The sequence below is a fragment of the Acomys minous genome (genome assembly GCF_964271855.1).
Source record: "Acomys minous genome assembly, chromosome: 16".
Classification (NCBI taxonomy): domain Eukaryota; kingdom Metazoa; phylum Chordata; class Mammalia; order Rodentia; family Muridae; genus Acomys; species Acomys minous.
The window spans coordinates 71,108,167-71,125,345 of NC_140498.1; the positions used below are offsets into that span (position 1 = coordinate 71,108,167).

At 41.8% G+C, this 17,179-nt stretch overlaps 1 protein-coding gene across 1 annotated transcript; it reads right to left on the bottom strand.

Moving 5' to 3' along the window:
* Positions 1–9,889: 9,889 nt before the first annotated feature.
* On the bottom strand, positions 9,890–10,825 carry LOC311587181 (olfactory receptor 2AE1-like; the record flags this gene model as incomplete). Its single annotated transcript, XM_084763676.1, has 1 exon — positions 9,890–10,825. One exon carries the CDS (start codon positions 10,823–10,825, stop codon positions 9,890–9,892), a length of 936 nt encoding a protein of 311 aa, XP_084619802.1.
* Positions 10,826–17,179: the final 6,354 nt, after the last annotated feature.

Below are 17,179 nucleotides of genomic sequence, written 5' to 3' on the forward strand. Positions count from 1 at the left end.
CGAAGTTCTAGCCAGAGCAATAAGACAACAAAAGGAGATCAAGGGTATTCAAATGGGAAAGGAGGAAGTCAAATTATCCTTGTTTGCAGATGATATGATAGTCTACATAAGTGACCCTCAAAATTCCACCAGAGAACTCCTACAGCTGATAAACACCTTCAGCAAATTGGCTGGATACAAAATTAACTCAAAAAAGTCTGTAGCCTTCCTATACACAAATGACAAGCTTACAGAGGAAGAAATTAGGAAAACCACACCCTTCACATTAGCCACAAGCAATATAAAATATTTAGGAGTTACTCTAACTAAGCCAGTGAAGGACTTGTTTGAAAAAAATTTCAAAACTCTGAAGAAACAGATTGAAGATGACATGAGAAGATGGAAAGATCTTCCTTGCTCATGGATTGGGAGAATTAACATAGTAAAACTGGCCATCCTACCAAAAGCAATCTACAGATTCAATGCAATCCCTATCAAAATACCTACACAATTTTTTAAAGACATTGAAAGTTCAATTCTGAACTTCATATGGAAAAACAAAAAACCCAGAATAGTGAAAACAATCTTGTACAATAAAAGGTACTCTGGAGGAATCTCCATACCTGATCTCAAACTGTACTATAAAGCAATAGTAATTTAAACAGCATAGTACTGGCACAGCAACAGGCTGGTTGATCAGTGGAATCGAATCAAAGACCCAGATATGAACCCAGACACATATGGTCACTTGATTTTTGACAAAGAAGCCAAATCCATTCGATGGAAAAAGGATAGCATCTTCAACAAATGGTGCTGGTCGAATTGGATGTCTATGTGTAAAAAATGCAACTGGACCCATATTTGTCACCTTGCACAAAACTCAAATCCAAGTGGCTTAAAGACCTCAACATAAAACCAGAGACACTAAGTCAGAAGAAAAAGTGGGGAAGAGCCTGGAACATATTGGCACAGGAGACAACTTCCTGAACAGAATACCAACAGCCCAGGCCTTAATGTCAACAATTAATAAATGGGACCCCATGAGGCTGAAAAGCTTCTGTAAAGCAGAAGACACTGTCAACAGAACAAAGCGACAGCCTACAGACTGGGAAAAGATCTTCACCAACCCTACAGCTGACAAAGCTCTAATATCCAAAATATATAAAGAACTCAAGAAATTAAACACCACAAAACCAAACAACCCAATTGCAAAATGGGGCTTGGAACTAAACAGAGAATTCTCAACACAGGAATATCAAAGGGCTGAGAAACAATTAAAGAAATGCTCAACTTCCTTAGTCATCAGGGAAATGCAAATCAAAACAACTCTGAGATTCCATCTTACACCCATCAGAATGGCTAAAATCAAAAATTCAAGTGACACCACATGCTGGCTAGGATGTGGGGAGAGAGGAACACTCCTTCATTGCTGGTGGGAATGCAAACTAGTACAGCCACTTTGGAAATCTATCTGGTGCTATCTCAGAAAAATGGGAATAGGGCTTCCTCAAGACCCAGCTATTCCACTCCTTGGAATGTATCCAGAAGACGCTCCAGCACACAACAAGAAAATTTGCTCAACCATGTTCATAGCAGCCTTATTCATAATAACCAGATCATGGAAACAGCCTAAGTGTCCCTCAATAGAAGAATGGATAAAAAAAACTGTGGTACATATACACTATGTAATACTACTCAGCTATTAAAAACAAGGAATTCCCGAAATTTGTGGACAAATGGATTGAGCTAGAAATGATCATAATGAGTGAGTTAAGCCAGAAGCAGAAAGACTCAAATGGCATATACTCACTTATATCTGCATACTAGCCCAAGGGGCATGTCCCATGAAAGCCTTCACTTACCAGGAAACTGGGACAGAGGAGAGGACATCCCATTGAGACTCTGGATGAGAGAAGCCTGGGAGAATAGCAAAGTAGAAGGATCCCGAGGGTCCTAGAAACCTACAAGTAGAACCTTATGGTAGGCAGATTTGGGCCCAGGGGTCCTGCTCAAACTAAAGCACCATCCAAGGACAATACAGGTGGTAAACTTTAAACCCTTACCCAGATCTAGCCAATGGTCAGAACAGTCTCCACAATTGAGTGGAGAGTGGGATATGACTTTCTCACATACTCTGGTGCCTCACAATTGACCATGTCCCCTGGAGGGGGAGACCTGGTGGCACTCAGAGGAAGGACAGCAGGTTACCGAGAAGAGACTTGATACCCTATGAGCATATACAGGGGGAGGTAATCCCCCTCAGGAACAGTCATAGGGGAGGGGAATAAGGGGAAAATGGGAGGGAGGGAAGAATGGGAGGATCCAAGAGATGGGATAACCATTGAGATGTAACAAGAATAAATTAATTTAAAAAAAGAATATAAAAAAAGAAATATAACAAAGCATATATGTCTGTGCTCCAGAAAATGAGCCAGAGATATATCCAGCATATATTTGTGCCCATAAAATTGTGAATCATAACCAAGAGAAATTAGGATTGTAGCCTTTCTTCAGCCAAGCTTCCCTATCTATGCTTTATCCAGTCTTCACCTCCCTCTCCCCTCTGTCTCTCTCCCTTCCCCCCCCCTCTTTCATAGCAATTTCCTCCTAAGTGAAATGCTTCCTCCATGAAGAAGGAAAGAGGCTCCTGAAACTTAGGTACTAAACAAATTTCATACATCTAAAAAGCTGAAACCTCCAAGAATCTTAAAGGTCCCTTCCCAAGGATGTGTAAACAGTAAACATCTGCTGGGGCAGAAGACTCTGACCAGCCAAGTTGCTAAGAAGAGACTCTCCTACCGCTGGGGCAGCCTGCAGGTCATGCAGAGAGCATCAGAGCACTGTAGATCTCATGAATCTTCCCCGGTGTTGGGATAAGCTTTTCTGATGTGCTGCTACTCTTCAGTTCATCCTGCTCCTGCAAGTAGCCACTCTCCCAGACTCCGATAAACTCATTGTCTCACCAAATTGAACTTTGGTGTAGTAATTTCTTTGGTCAGTCGTGGATGCTAAGGAGAGTAGACACTGTGTGTGTGTGTGTGTGTGTGTGTGTGTGTGTGTGTGTGTGTGTGTGAGATGTGTTCCTGGGGAAAATTCTCACTGACAGTTAAGAACAATCTCCTAAGATCATCATATATTCTAGAGGGTTTATGTTTTCAAGCAAAGAATTCAGAACTAAATTCATTATTCAAAGCATGATTTAACCAACCAATTGTGGCATCCTGACAAAGGCAGCTCAACATCTCAACTTTAGCTATCACTATACAATGATTTCTCTGTCTCACCCTATGAGGATTAACACATGAACCTTAAGTTCAGAATGTGGTTCGCTGGTAAAGGAACCTTCCTCCAAGTTTGACAATCTGATTTTAATACCCAGGGTCCAAGTGATGGAAGAAAAGAAACAAAATCCTACAAGTTGTCCTCTGACCTACATACACATAACGTTGACAGGCCAAGCACACACCTCTATACATACATAGATATATACATACATACAACAATTTTGAGAGACATGGACTAACTTCTCCTATGCTCCCTCTAACTATTTTCTAATTCCCTGAGCAGCTGAGCTTCCTGCGCACACACGTACTTATCCACACACTCTTCTCATTCTCATTTCTCATTCCTGTCCATCCAGTGGTCTCAGTGGACGCCCACTCCAGAAGTACATCATTTTCTGCTTCCTTGCTGTATTTAATCCCTAAATATTTCCTAACATTCTACTTCTGGCACTTAAAAGACATTTTTCTCTGCCTTCTCAGGAAGCTGTCCACCTGTGTTGCCTCAATAACACCCGGCGACACATGAGAAATCTGACAGGGGCCAAGTTACTTATAAGGGTTTCCAGGACACCACAAGCCCAATATTATCATATCTGGAAATTCCTCAGCAGAGATCTGGGCTCAGAACAAACACATGTGTGCCATGAAGCTGGCAGGAGAGTCCACCCTGACACACACACACACACACACACACACACACACATGCTACTCTTCCTTCCAAACAAACTTTTCCTGAGGTTCACATCACACTTCCATCTCCAACCCTGGAGACAGTCACTAACAAGTGGAGTTTCAATAATTACCTCAATAGCAGCATCACTGGAAAAGCAGAACATATGGTTCTGCATCACTTCCCACAGCCAGCGTTCACACTCTGGATCCTTCCAGAACACAGCACAACAATCTCACTCAGATCTATATCCTTGTCAGCCTTTGGCAGGGTGGAATGAGCAACAAACTTTCTTCCACCCATGGGCGTTGGGCAGTGCAGTCATGTACAATGTTCCCTCTGACTCTAAGCCTCCATAGCAAACCTTTCTATCCCAGCTCAAGAGCTGGGCAATGGGAATTTTCATGGATGTGACAGAGTTTCAATCACAACATTCCTAAAGCCAGGAAAAAATAGGATTTGGATTTCCCTGATGTTTTAGATATCTAAACCTCTTAGAGCTAACCTCGCATCCTTCTATTATGAAGCTTTAATTCAGTATATCCAGTCAAGAAGTCCGTTTCTGGCTGTACAAGTTTTTCCTAACTGTAGCTAAAGACACCACAATGGACATGGCCTGGCATGAGCCAGCCATGAGGGAAGAAGAGCATCTTCTATTAGAAATGAAACTGCACCAAGTGCAGAGGGCCTACGATGACAGCTGATCTAAGCCAACAAAGCTGAATTGACAACATGGGGACTTTCCCACAAAGGACACATCCTGGATCTCTTCTGGGAACACTTATCACAGACACCAACTATTATTTGCTCTTCACTGTGAGAGATGAATTCCCTAAGACTTGATTTACTTGGAGATTGTTTGTGGGGTCACAGGAATAAGGTATCTGGAAATAGTTTGCCCTGGGGACAATGTAGGAATGTTCTCACTAGGGATCAATAAACCATAATGAACATTTGCTGGAGTTATGTGCTCTGTTTTGGAATAAAGATCTCTCTTGCCTCTTTCCATCCAATCATCCTGACAAAGCCTGAGCAAACATCTAATGAAGAGGGGTTCCCTGGAGTGCAAAGAAGCAAACAGCGCATTGATCTCTGTATTGCAAGACTCAAGAGAATCAATCAGTCACAGTGCCTGCAAGTCTCAGTACTGTCAGATGCTGCTCATGTGTAAGCCATCATCCTGTGGGAGGAAAGAAGCTTTGGCTGTAACTTAGTCCACCAGATAGGCTCAAGTCTCCCCATCCCGAGAGGCTATAAACTCCATAGACAGGGTAGATTGGAAATCAGTCTACCACAGGCTTTTAACACCAACTCTCCTGTGAGTTCACCGATGATGCAACTCCACAGTTCCCATAGATGACAGTACCCTGACCACTGTGCCCTCCTCAACCCTATATTATAGCTACTTAAACTTCTTTGCAGGACATTTTCTGATCAAGAGAAAGCAAGTGGGCCTAATGGAAGAAGTATGTCCTAAGTCCAAGTACAGGGGAGAAATGAGGACAAGAAGACATCTGCAAATTGCTATCAAGCCAGCCCATGTCAATTAGTGGGCTGCAGGTTCCACTGAAATGTACTGTCTCAATAATATTAAGTGTCCACTAAGAATGTAACATTTATATAATTTTGGATTGTGTCATGGCTCTTTTTGCTATAGGTAGTCTATTGTATATGTGTGTAATAAGTTAAATATATATGTAAAAAGTTTTAAAGTTTATTTAATAAAAAAATATTAAGTGTCAAGGGACTAATGACATCTTCTGTAAGTCAGACACTCATGTTCATGAAGGTAAACACGTATACACAAATAAAGACTGATCCTGGAGGCTGTCTGCCAACCCCCAAACTGTGGCTTGGTGTTCATGTGCTCCCTGACTTATGTTTTACTTGTTTTCAGGGTCCAAAAATTGCTCAGTCACAAAAATAGGCCACTTCTCATGATGGAAGCTGGCTATAGCACTCTGAAATTTGGGGCACAGTGAATTTGATTTCTGCTGCAGTGCTAGCCTGTCACACAGGAAAAGTAACTCACACACCACTCTCGACACTGGATTTAAGGCTTGTAAACACCATAGTTTGCTCCTGTGTGTAAACCTGCCATTCTTTTGATACCAAGGGTGCCTGGCTCATCTTGTGGGTGTAGGCATGTGTGTGTGTGTGTGTGTCTGTGTGTGTGTCTGTGTGTGTGTGTGTGTCTGTGTGTGATGAATGTGCACATAGACATGTGTTACCCATGTATGTCTAGAGATATGGAGCCCGGAGGTGGTAGCCAGCTTCTTCCCCAGTGGAACTGGATCTTATTTGCTGTAGACAGTTTCTCAATGGACCTAGAGCTTACTGCTATTCCTAGACTGGCTGTCCAGGAAGCTTCCAGCATCATTCTGTCTCCCCATTTCCTACCTGCGACTGGGGCGATACGTATACATGACTATGCCCAGCTTTTGACGTATGTGCTGTAACTTAGTCTGTAGAGTGCTTGCCTAGCACGCATGGAGCCCTGAGGTCAAACTGCATCACACATACCAAGTGAGATGTCACACACTTATAAACCCAAGAAAAAAAATAAAAAATAAAAACCAAGGACATCATGAGGGTTGAGCAGGGCTCCTCCTCTCTGAGGACCAGAGTAGAGGAGTTGGGGGAGGAGGGAAGAGGGAAGAGGGAGGGAGGGTGGTACCAGGAGCAGATGAGGGAGGGGGCTACAACTGGAATGAAAAGTGAACAAATGTTTTAAATAAGAAAATAAAAAGGTAATTTAAAGCCTTCAAAAAATTGAATGAAAGTGAAAATACAGCCAGGCATGGTGGTGCTCGCCGTCCATCCCATCACGCAGAAGCTCAGGCTGGCAGATCTCTGTGAGTTCAAGGCCATCATGGTCTATGGAGCAAGTCCAGGTCAGCCAAGGCTAGGTACACAGAGAAACCCTGCCTCAAAAAAACCCAAAGAAAAGAAAAGGAGAGAGAGAGAGAGAGAGAGAGAGAGAGAGAGAGAGAGAGAGAGAGAGAGAGAGAACATAGACAAACTTGTGGAGGAAAATCTAAGAGACTACAAGTTCATTGCACTAAGTACCTTACTAATACCAAGAATTTATGGATTAGAAGCAATAAACACAGGCCACAAATTAGTAAATTAAAAAAGCAGTACAGTGAAAACTGTAAAAATCTAGATACCACCAAAGCGTAAAACCCAAAAGAAAGAAATGAAATTTTCTAATTTAAATAGTTATGTCACACTACCCATCCCTTTCTCTCCCAAAATCCCCCAGACACCTCCCTTGGAATTCCCTGCTATGACCCCTCTCTCAAGTTGATAGTACTTTTTTAAAAATACTTAGTTACTTATATTAAACTTGGTATGAACAATATTTAGTACTGTACACAAATGATAATGAGGTTTGAAAATGAGCAGGCTATTGACATTTTTATAACCTTTTTATTTGGATTTTTCAAGTTAATCTCTTTAACTTTAAATTTTTAATTATTTGATTCAGATTACATCTCATTTATTATCCCATCCCTTGTAGTCTCCCATTCTCCCTCCCTCCCACTTTCACCCTATTCCCCTCCCAAATATCTGTGACTGAGGGCGACCTCCTCCCCCTCTATATGATCATAAGCTTTCAAGTCTCATCTTGGTAGCCTGCTATTCTTCCTCTGAGTGCTTCTGGGTCTCCCCATCAAAGGGACGTGTTCAAAAATGGGGCACCGGAGTTCATGTGAGAGTCATTCCCCACTCTCCAGTCAACTGTGGAGAATGTCCTGTCTATTGCCTAGATCTGAGTAGGGCTTGGATGCTTACTGCATGTATTGTCCTTGGTTGGTCCAGTAGTTTGAGCAGAACCTCTAGGCCCAGATCTGCATGTCAAAATGTTTTGCTTGTCGGTTTCTAGGACCCTCTGGTTCCTTCTATTTACCCATTCTCCTATACTTCTCTCACCTAGAGTCCCAATAGGATGTCCTTTCATCTATCTCAATTTCTTCGTAAGTGAGGTCTTTCATGGGTCCTGCCACTTGGGCTAGTGTCTAGATATAAGTGAGTATATACCATTTGAGTCTGCTCTGGGTTAACTCACTCATTATGATTGTTTCTACTTCCATCCATTTGTCCACAAATTTTGGGATTTCTTGTTTTAATAGCTGAGTAGCATTCCATAGTGTAAATGTACCAGTTTCTTTATCCATTCTTCTACTGAGGGACACTTAGGCTGTTTCCATGTTCTGGTTATTATGAATAATGCTGCTATAAACATGGTTGAGCATATATCCTTGGTGTGTGCTGGAGCATCTTCTGGGTATATTCCAAGGAGTGTAATATTATATTTTCAACATACAGAAATCAATAAATACAACCTACTGAGTCCATTATTGCTGTTTGTTCATATATAGTTTCAAGGCAGACCACTCTGATCTGAAAAACTAGTAATGGGGTTCATTATTTACCCACTATTGCTGTCATCACCCCCAGAGATTCAGAGATAGTCCAACATACAAAAACATAATCCACCACATAAATATCCTAAGACAGAAAAAAGCTGCATGATCATCTTATTAGATGGAGAAAAGTCCAACATACGTTAATAAAATAAAACCCACGAGAGACTAATGACACAAGAAATATACATCAACATATGAAAGACCATTTAGGAGCTGGAGAGATAGCTTAGTGTTTGAGAGAGCTGGCTGCTTTTCCAAGGACCTGTGTTCAAATCCCAGCACCCACATGGTAGCTCACTATGTGAGCTGTTTTATAATTCCAGCTCCAGGGACTTGACACCCTCACACAGACACACATGGAGGCAGAACACTAATGTAAATTTAAAGAAGAAAGACCATTTATAGCAAGCCAATAGCCAACATCACGCTACACAGAAAGGAACTCGATTTATTTCCATTAAAATCAGGAGAAGGCAGGGGCTTCAGAGATGAGTCAGCAGTTAAGAGCACTGGCAGTTCTTCCAGAAGACCCAGGTTCAATTCCCAGCACTTACATGAGAGCTCAAAGAGTCTGTAACTCCAGTTCCAGAGGATGCAGCAACCTCACACAAACATACATGCAGGCAAAACATCAGTGTAAAAATAAGATCAGGAACAGGGCAAGGATGTCCAGTCCTGCCATGCTTATTCCAGGTAGTGCTTGAAGCCTTCTCTAGAGCCCATCATGGTGGATGCTAATACTTTGGGGAATCCATTAGCCTTTACATGTCTTCTTGGTTTTGTTTGGATTGGTTAATTTTGAGACTGGAACTCACTCTGTACATGATGATGAATATAAACTTCTGATCTTCACGAGTTCTGAAATCGACTACCAGGCACAATTCCACCCACTCATGGAGAGGTAAGCCAGGATTTCATGAATGCTAGGCAAAAAACTCTACCAACTGAGCTCCATTCCTTATCGCTCCTTTCAAAAAAAATTTTTTTGGTCTTATTTTTTTTATGTCCTTCAAGAGCTTCATGATGTGTACCCAGGTGTTTCTGTTAGAAAATTGAAGGCAAAAACCAAAGAATCTGAAGTCAGAAACCAATCAATGGTAGTTAAAAACTTATTTTGCAAAACCTGAGGGCTCACACCACCTGAGGACTGATAGAATTTCTCTAACAGGATATGGAAGTTTATTGAGTTAAAAGTGGGAAACGGGGGCTGTGTGTCTGGACAGATGGTTGAATTTCTTCTTTCAGAGAAGAGAATCGTTCTTCTGGTTTGGTCAATATTCAAAAACTTGGGATGTTTTGTAGAATAATCTGTGCCAATCTTAGAACCAGAAGTTCAGGTTAAGCTTCTAAGATGGTGGCAGTTGTTCTATCAGTTTGGATAATGGAAATCCTATTAGAATAGTATGAATACACATTATCCATGTTATTGATGCACTAATCAAAAAACCATCAGCAGTTTACTCAAATCAGATTAAGGCAGATCCTATTCAAACATACATTCTGGAAAACTACAATTGCAGTCACTAGGTGAAAAGGTCTCCCCTCAAAAGTTTTTTCAGAGCCTTAGCAACATCCTTATTGCGGAGAGTGTAAATCAATGGATTCAGAGTGGGAGTAACGATGCTGTAGAAAACAGAGCCAACTTTGTCCTGCAATGGGGTGCGCTGGGACCTAGGTCTCATGTAGGAGAATATACACCCACCAAACCAAAGGGAAACCACCATGAGGTGAGAGCTGCATGTGGCAAAGGCATTCTTCTTACTCCCAACTGAACGCATCTGAATGACACTGTGGAGAATGAATCCATAGGATGTACAGACAAGAATGATGGGGAGGAGGAGAAGTATCACGCTACTGAAGTACACTGTGTTCTCATACACAGTGATGTCCCCACACACCAGCTTCACAACAGCTGGAAGTTCACAGTAGAAGTGGTGGATGATTCCGGATCCACAGAAATGGAAGCTCATCAAAATGGGTGTGAGGGTTAGGGAATTTATGGATCCACTCAACCATGACATGACAGTCATCATCACTACCACTTTTTTGCTCATGAGCACAGTGTAGTGTAAGGGGCGGCAGATGGCAACATAGCGGTCATAGGACATGAGGGCTAGGAGGACACACTCTGCACTGCCCACAAATAGATAGAGGAAGTGCTGGACCCCACAGCCCACAAAGGAGATGGACTTCTTGCCAGACAGGTAGTTGCTAGCCATCTTGGGGACAGTTGTGAGGACGTGCATCAGATCCATGAGGGACAGCTGACTGAGCAGGAAGTACATTGGCGTGTGCAGACGGGAGTCATAGCAGATGAGGAGGATGGTGAGGGTGTTGCCACTCACTGCGGTAAGGAAGACCAGCATGGTGAAGAGGAAAAGAAAATGGTGGTTGAAGGAGTCATCGAAGAGCCCTTGAAGGATGAAGTCTTCCAGAGAGGTCTGGTTCCACCTCCACATGCTCTCTTCCTCACCTCCTGTGGGAACAGAGATAAAACAGAAGGTGATGCAAGAAACACAACTTCACCATAAGAACTTCCTATGCAGGAAAAAATGTAAAGTTTTTACCTTTCTTTTGCACTTTTTAAAAATATTGTATAAATTCATTTGACATATACTGGATCAGATATAGACATTTTTGTATGAGTATATATCTATTTATAATTTTTCAAGATTCATTGACCACACATAAGGAATTGTTAGGAGGGAAAGTTGGTATTCTGCACCCTTCTTTTCTTAAAAGATTAGCAAGTTTTGGCCCTGCATGGGACAGTCATAAAAGTCACTGAATTTCATACTGTTTAAGTACAGTTTGAAGCAATGATTCTCAATCTTCCTATTAGTGAGACCCTTTAATATAGATCCTCATGTCGTGGCAACCCCAAACCATAAAACTTGTTGGTGCTACTTCATAACTACAATTTAGCTACTGCTGTGAATTGTAATGCAGATATTTTTGGTAGAAACCAACAGGTTGAGAGCTGATGGTTTAAAGAAACAGATGACCAGTAAGACAAAACAGAACAAAGCATCTATGTCTGTGCTCCAGAAAATGAGCCAGAGATGTATCCAGCATATATTTTTGCCCATAAAATTGTGAATCATGAACAAGAGAAATTAGGATTGTAGCCTTTCTTCACCCAAGCTTCACTATCTTTGTTTTATTCAGTCCTCACATGAATACTAATAAGATGGGCTGGTAGATATCAAAGACCTCATTCACCATGACCAGGTAGGATTCATTCCAGGCATGCAGGGATGGTTTAACATATGGAAATCCATCAATGTAATCCATCATATAAACAAACTGAAAGAGAAAAACCACATGATCATCTCTTTAGATGCAGAGAAAGCATTTGATAAAATCCAACACCCATTTATGTTTAAAGTTCTGGAGAGTCGGGAATACAAGGCACTTATCTAAACATAATAAAGGCTATTTACAGCAAACCAACAGCCAACATTAAATTAAATGGAGAGATACTCAAGGAAATCCCTCTAAAATCGGGAACCAGACAAGGCTGCCCTCTGTCCCCATATCTCTTCAATGTAGTTCTTGAAGTTCTAGCCAGAGCAAGAAGACATCAAAAGGAGATCAAGGGGATCCAAATGGGAAAGGAAGAAGTCAAATTATCCCTATGTGCAGATGATACGATAGTGTACATAAGTGACCCGCAAAATTCCACCAGAGAACTCCTACAGCTGATAAACACCTTCAGCAAATTGGCAGGATACAAAATAAACTCAAAAAAGTCAGTAGCTTTCCTGTATACAAATGACAAACAGGCAGAGGAAGAAATTAGGAAAACTACTCCCTTCACGATAGCCACAAACAATATAAAATATTTAGGAATAACTCTAACCAAGCAAGTGAAGGACGTATTCAAAAAAAACTTCAAACCTCTGAAGAAAGAGATTGAAGATGACATAAGAAGATGGAGGGATTAACTTGTTCGTGGATCGGGAGAATCAACATAGTAAAAATGGCCATCTTACCAAAAGCAATTTACAGATTCAATGCAACCCCTATCAAAATACCTACAAAATATTTTGAAGATATTGGAAGATCAATTCTCAAATTCATATGGAGAAATAAAAAACCCAGAATAGCAAAAACAATCCTATACAATAAAAGATCCTCCGGAGGAATCTCCATACCTGATCTCAAGCTGTACTACAGAGCAACAGTAATTAAAACAGCATGGTACTGGCAAAGCAATAAGCTGGTTGATCAATGGAACCAAATTGAAGACCCAGAGATGAATCCACACACATTTGCTCACTTGATTTTTGACAAGGAAGCCAAATCTATTCAATGGAAAAATGGTAGCATCTTCAACAAATGGTACTTGTCTAACTGGATGTCTACATGTAGAAAAATGCAATTAGACCTTTATTTGTCACCATGCACAAAACTCAAGTCCAAGTGGATTAAAGACCTCAACTTAAAACCAGAGACATTAGTTCAGTTAGAGGAAAAAGTGGGGAAGAGCCTGGGACACATAGGCACAGGAAACAACTTCCTGAACAGTACACCAACAGCCCATGCCTCAATGTCAACAATTAATAAATGGGACCTCATGAGGCTGAGAAGCTTCTGTAAGGCAGGAGACACTGTCAACAGAACAAAGCGACAGCCTACAGACTGGGAAAAGATCTTCACCAACCCTACAGCTGACAAAGCTCTAATATCCAAAATATATAAAGAACTCAAGAAATTAAACACCACAAAACCAAACAACCTAATTGCAAAATGGGGCTTGGAACTTAACAGAGAATTCTCAACAGAGGAATATCAAATGGCCGAGAAACACTTAAAGAAATGCTCATCCTCGTTAGTCATCAGAGAAATACAAATCAAAACGACACTGAGATTCCACCTTACACCCATCAGAATGGCTAAGATAAAAAACTCAAATGCCACCACATGTTGGCGAGGATGTGGAGAGAGAGGAACACTCCTTCATTGCTGGTGGGAATGCAAACTAGTACAACCACTTTGGAAAGCTATCTGGCGTTTTCTCAGAAAAATGGGAATAGGGCTTCCTCAAGACCGAGCTATCCCACTCCCTGGAATATACCCAGAAAATGCCCTACCACACAACAGGGACATATGCTCGACCGTGTTCATAGCTGCTTTATACATAATAGCCAGAACATGGAAACATCCTAAGTGTCCCTCAGCAGAAGAATGGACTAAGAAACTGTGGTACATATACACTATGGAGTACTACTCAGCTATTAAAAACAAGGAACTCCCAAAATTTGTGGACAAATGGATTGATCTAGAAATTATCATGACTGAGTTCACCCAGAAGCAAAAAGAGACAAACGTTATATAGTCACTTATATCAAAACACTAGTCCAAGGGATACGTCCCATGAAAAACTTTACTTACCAAGAAAGTGGGTCAGAGGAGAGGACTTCCTATTGAGACTTTAGGCAAGAGTAGCATGGAAGAATGGGGAAATAGTAGGTCCCACAGGGTCCTGGAAACCTAAAGAAGAACTTTATGACAGGCAGATCTGGGTCCTGAGGTCCTCCTCAAACTAAGGCACCAGCCAAGGAGAATATAGACAGTAAACTTCGAACCCCTACCAAGACCTAGCCGATGAACAGGATATTCTCCACCGTTGAGTGGAGAGGGAGATCTGACTCTCACAGGAACTGTGGTGCCCCTTTTCTGACCACATCCCCTGGATGGGGAGGCCTGGAGGCACTCAGAGGAAGGATAGCAAGTTACCAAGAAGAGACTCGATATTCTAAGAGCATATATAGGGGGAGGAGGTCTCCCTCAATCACAGACATAGGGGAGGGGAGAAGGGGGGAAGTGGGAGGGAGGGAAGAATGGGAGGAAACAGGGGAAGGGCTAACAATCAAGATGTACTATGAACAAATAAATAAAAAAATATTTAAAAAAAAGATTGGCTGGTAGATTTCCATGGTGAAGTATGACTCAAAAAAAGAAAAAAGAAAGAAAAATCCAAATTGATATTTCAACTCTCTCTCTCTCTCTCTCTCTCTCTCTCTCTCTCTCTCTCTCTCTCCCCTTTCTAATAATTTCCTCCTAAGTGAAATACTCCCTCCATGAAGGAGAGAAGAGGTTCCTGAATCTTAGGAACTAAACAAGTTTCACCCATTTAGGAAAGCTGAAACTTCCAAGAATCTTAAGGGTCCCTTCCAACACCAAGGGTGTGTAAACAGTAAACATCTGCAGGTGCAGAAGACTCTGACCAGCCAAGTTGCTAAGAAGAGACTCTCCTACCACTGCAGCAGCCTGCAGGTCATGCAGAGAGCATCAGAGCACTGCAGATCTCATGAATCTTCACCTGTGTTGGGATAAGCTTTCTGATGTGCTGCTACTCTTCAGTTCATCCTGCTCCTGCAAGTAGCCACTCTCCCAGGCTCCGATAAATTCATTGTCTCACCAAATTGAACTTTGGTGTAGTAATTTCCTTGGTCTGTCATGGATTCTAGGGAGAGTAGATGCTGTGTGTGTGTGTGTGTGTGTGTGTGTGTGTGTGTGTGTGTGTGTGTCATGTGTTCCTGGGGAGAATTCTCACTGACACTTAATAACGATCTCCTAAGATCATCATACATTCCAGACGGCTTATGTTTTCAAACAAAGAATTCAGAACTAAATGCATTTTTCAAAGTGTGTTTTAACCTAGAAATTGTGGTTCACTGATGAAGGCAGCTGAACATTGCAACTTTACAGCCATCACCATACAATGTTATCTCAGTCTCACCCTATGAAGATTAACATATGAACCTTGAGTTCAGAAGGTGGTTCACTGGTGAAGGAACCTTCTTCGAAGATTGACAATCTGAATTGTATACTCAGGGTCCAAGTGATGGAAGCAAAAAAAACCAAACAAACTCCTACAAGTTGTCCTCTGACCTACGTACACATAACATGACAGGCCACGCATGCACATAATTAAATCAATACATACATACATACATACATACATACATACATACATACATACTTATGACAAGTTTTAGAGGCATGGACTAAGCTCTCCTATGCTACCTCTAATTCTCTGAGCAGCTGAGCTTCCTGCGCACACACGTACTTATCCACACACTCTTCTCATTCTCATTTCCCACTCATGTCCATCCAGTGGTCTCAGTGGACACCCACACCAGAAGTACATCATTTTCTGCTTCCTTGCTGTATTTCTCCCCTACAAATTTCCTAGTATTCTTCTTCTGGCCCTTCAAAGACATTTTTCCTTGCCTTCTCGGGAAGCTGTCCACCTGTGTTGCCTCAATAACACCCTGGGACACATGAAAAAGCTGACAGGGGCCAAATTCCATATAAGGGTTTCCAGGACACCACAAGCCCAATATTATCATACCTGGAATTTCCTCAGCCGAGACCTGGGCTGAGAACAAACATAGTGTGCAATGGAGCTGGCAGGGCAGTCCACCGTGACACACCACACACACACACACACACACACACACACACACACACACACACACACACTACTCTTCTCTCCAAACAAGCTTTTCCTGAAGTTCACATCACACTTCCATCTCCAACCCTGGAGACAGTCACTAACAAGTGGAGTTTCAATAATTACCCCAATAGCAGCATCACAGGAGCAGCAGAACCTATGGTTCTGCATCACTTCTCACAGCCAGCGTTCACACTCGGAACCCTTCCAGCAAATAGCAGGACAATCTCACTGATGTCTTTATCGTTGTCAGCCTATTGGCAGGGTGGACTGAGCAACAAGGTTTCTTCCACCCGTGGGACTTGGGAAGTACAGTCATGCAGAATGTTTCTAAGCCTCTATTGCAGACCTTTCTATCCCAGCTCAAGAGTATGGCAATAGGAATTTTCAGGGGTGTGACACAGTTTCAATCATCACATTCCCAGGAAAAAATAGGATTTGGATTTCTCTGATGTTTTAGATACCTAAAACTCTCTTCTTAGAGCTATCTTTGCATCCTTCTATTATGAAGGTTTAATTCAGTATATCCAGTCAAGAAGCCCCTTTCTGACTGTACAAGTGTTTCCTAACTGTAGCTAAAGATACCAGAATGGACATGGCCTGGCGTGAGCCAGTCATGAGGGAAGAAGAGCATCATCTATTAGAAATGAAACCACTGCAAGCCCAGAGGGCCCATGGACACAGCTAAGCCAATTTGACAAAGCTGAATTGACAACATGGGGACTTTCTCACAAAGGACATATCCTGGATCTCTTCTGGGAACACTTACCAGAGACACCAACTATTATTTGCTCTTCACTGTGAGAGATGAATTCCCTAAGACTTAATTTACTTGGAGATTGTTTGTGGTGTCACAGGAATAAGGTATCTGGAAATAGTTTGCCTTGGGGACAATGTAGGAATGTTCTCACTAGGGATCAATTAACCATAATGAACATTTGCTGGAGTTATGTGCTCTGTTTTGAAATAAAGATCTCTCTTGCCTCTTTCCATCCAATCATCCTGACAAAGCCTGAGCAAACATCTAATAAAGAGGAGTTCCCTAGAGTGCAAAGAAGCAAACAGTGCATTGATCTTTGTATTACAAGACTCAAGAGAATCAATCAGTCATGGTGCCTGCAAATCTCAGTACTGTCAGATACTGCTCACGTGTAAGCCATCATCCTGTGGGAGGAAAGAAGCTTTGGCTGTAACTTAGTCCACCAGATAGGCTCAAGTCTCCCCATCCCGAGAGGCTATAAACTCCATAGATAGGGTCTACTGGAAATCAGTCTACCACAGGCTTTTAACACCAACTCTCCTGAGAGTTCACCAGTGATGCAATTCCACAGTCCCCATATATGACAGT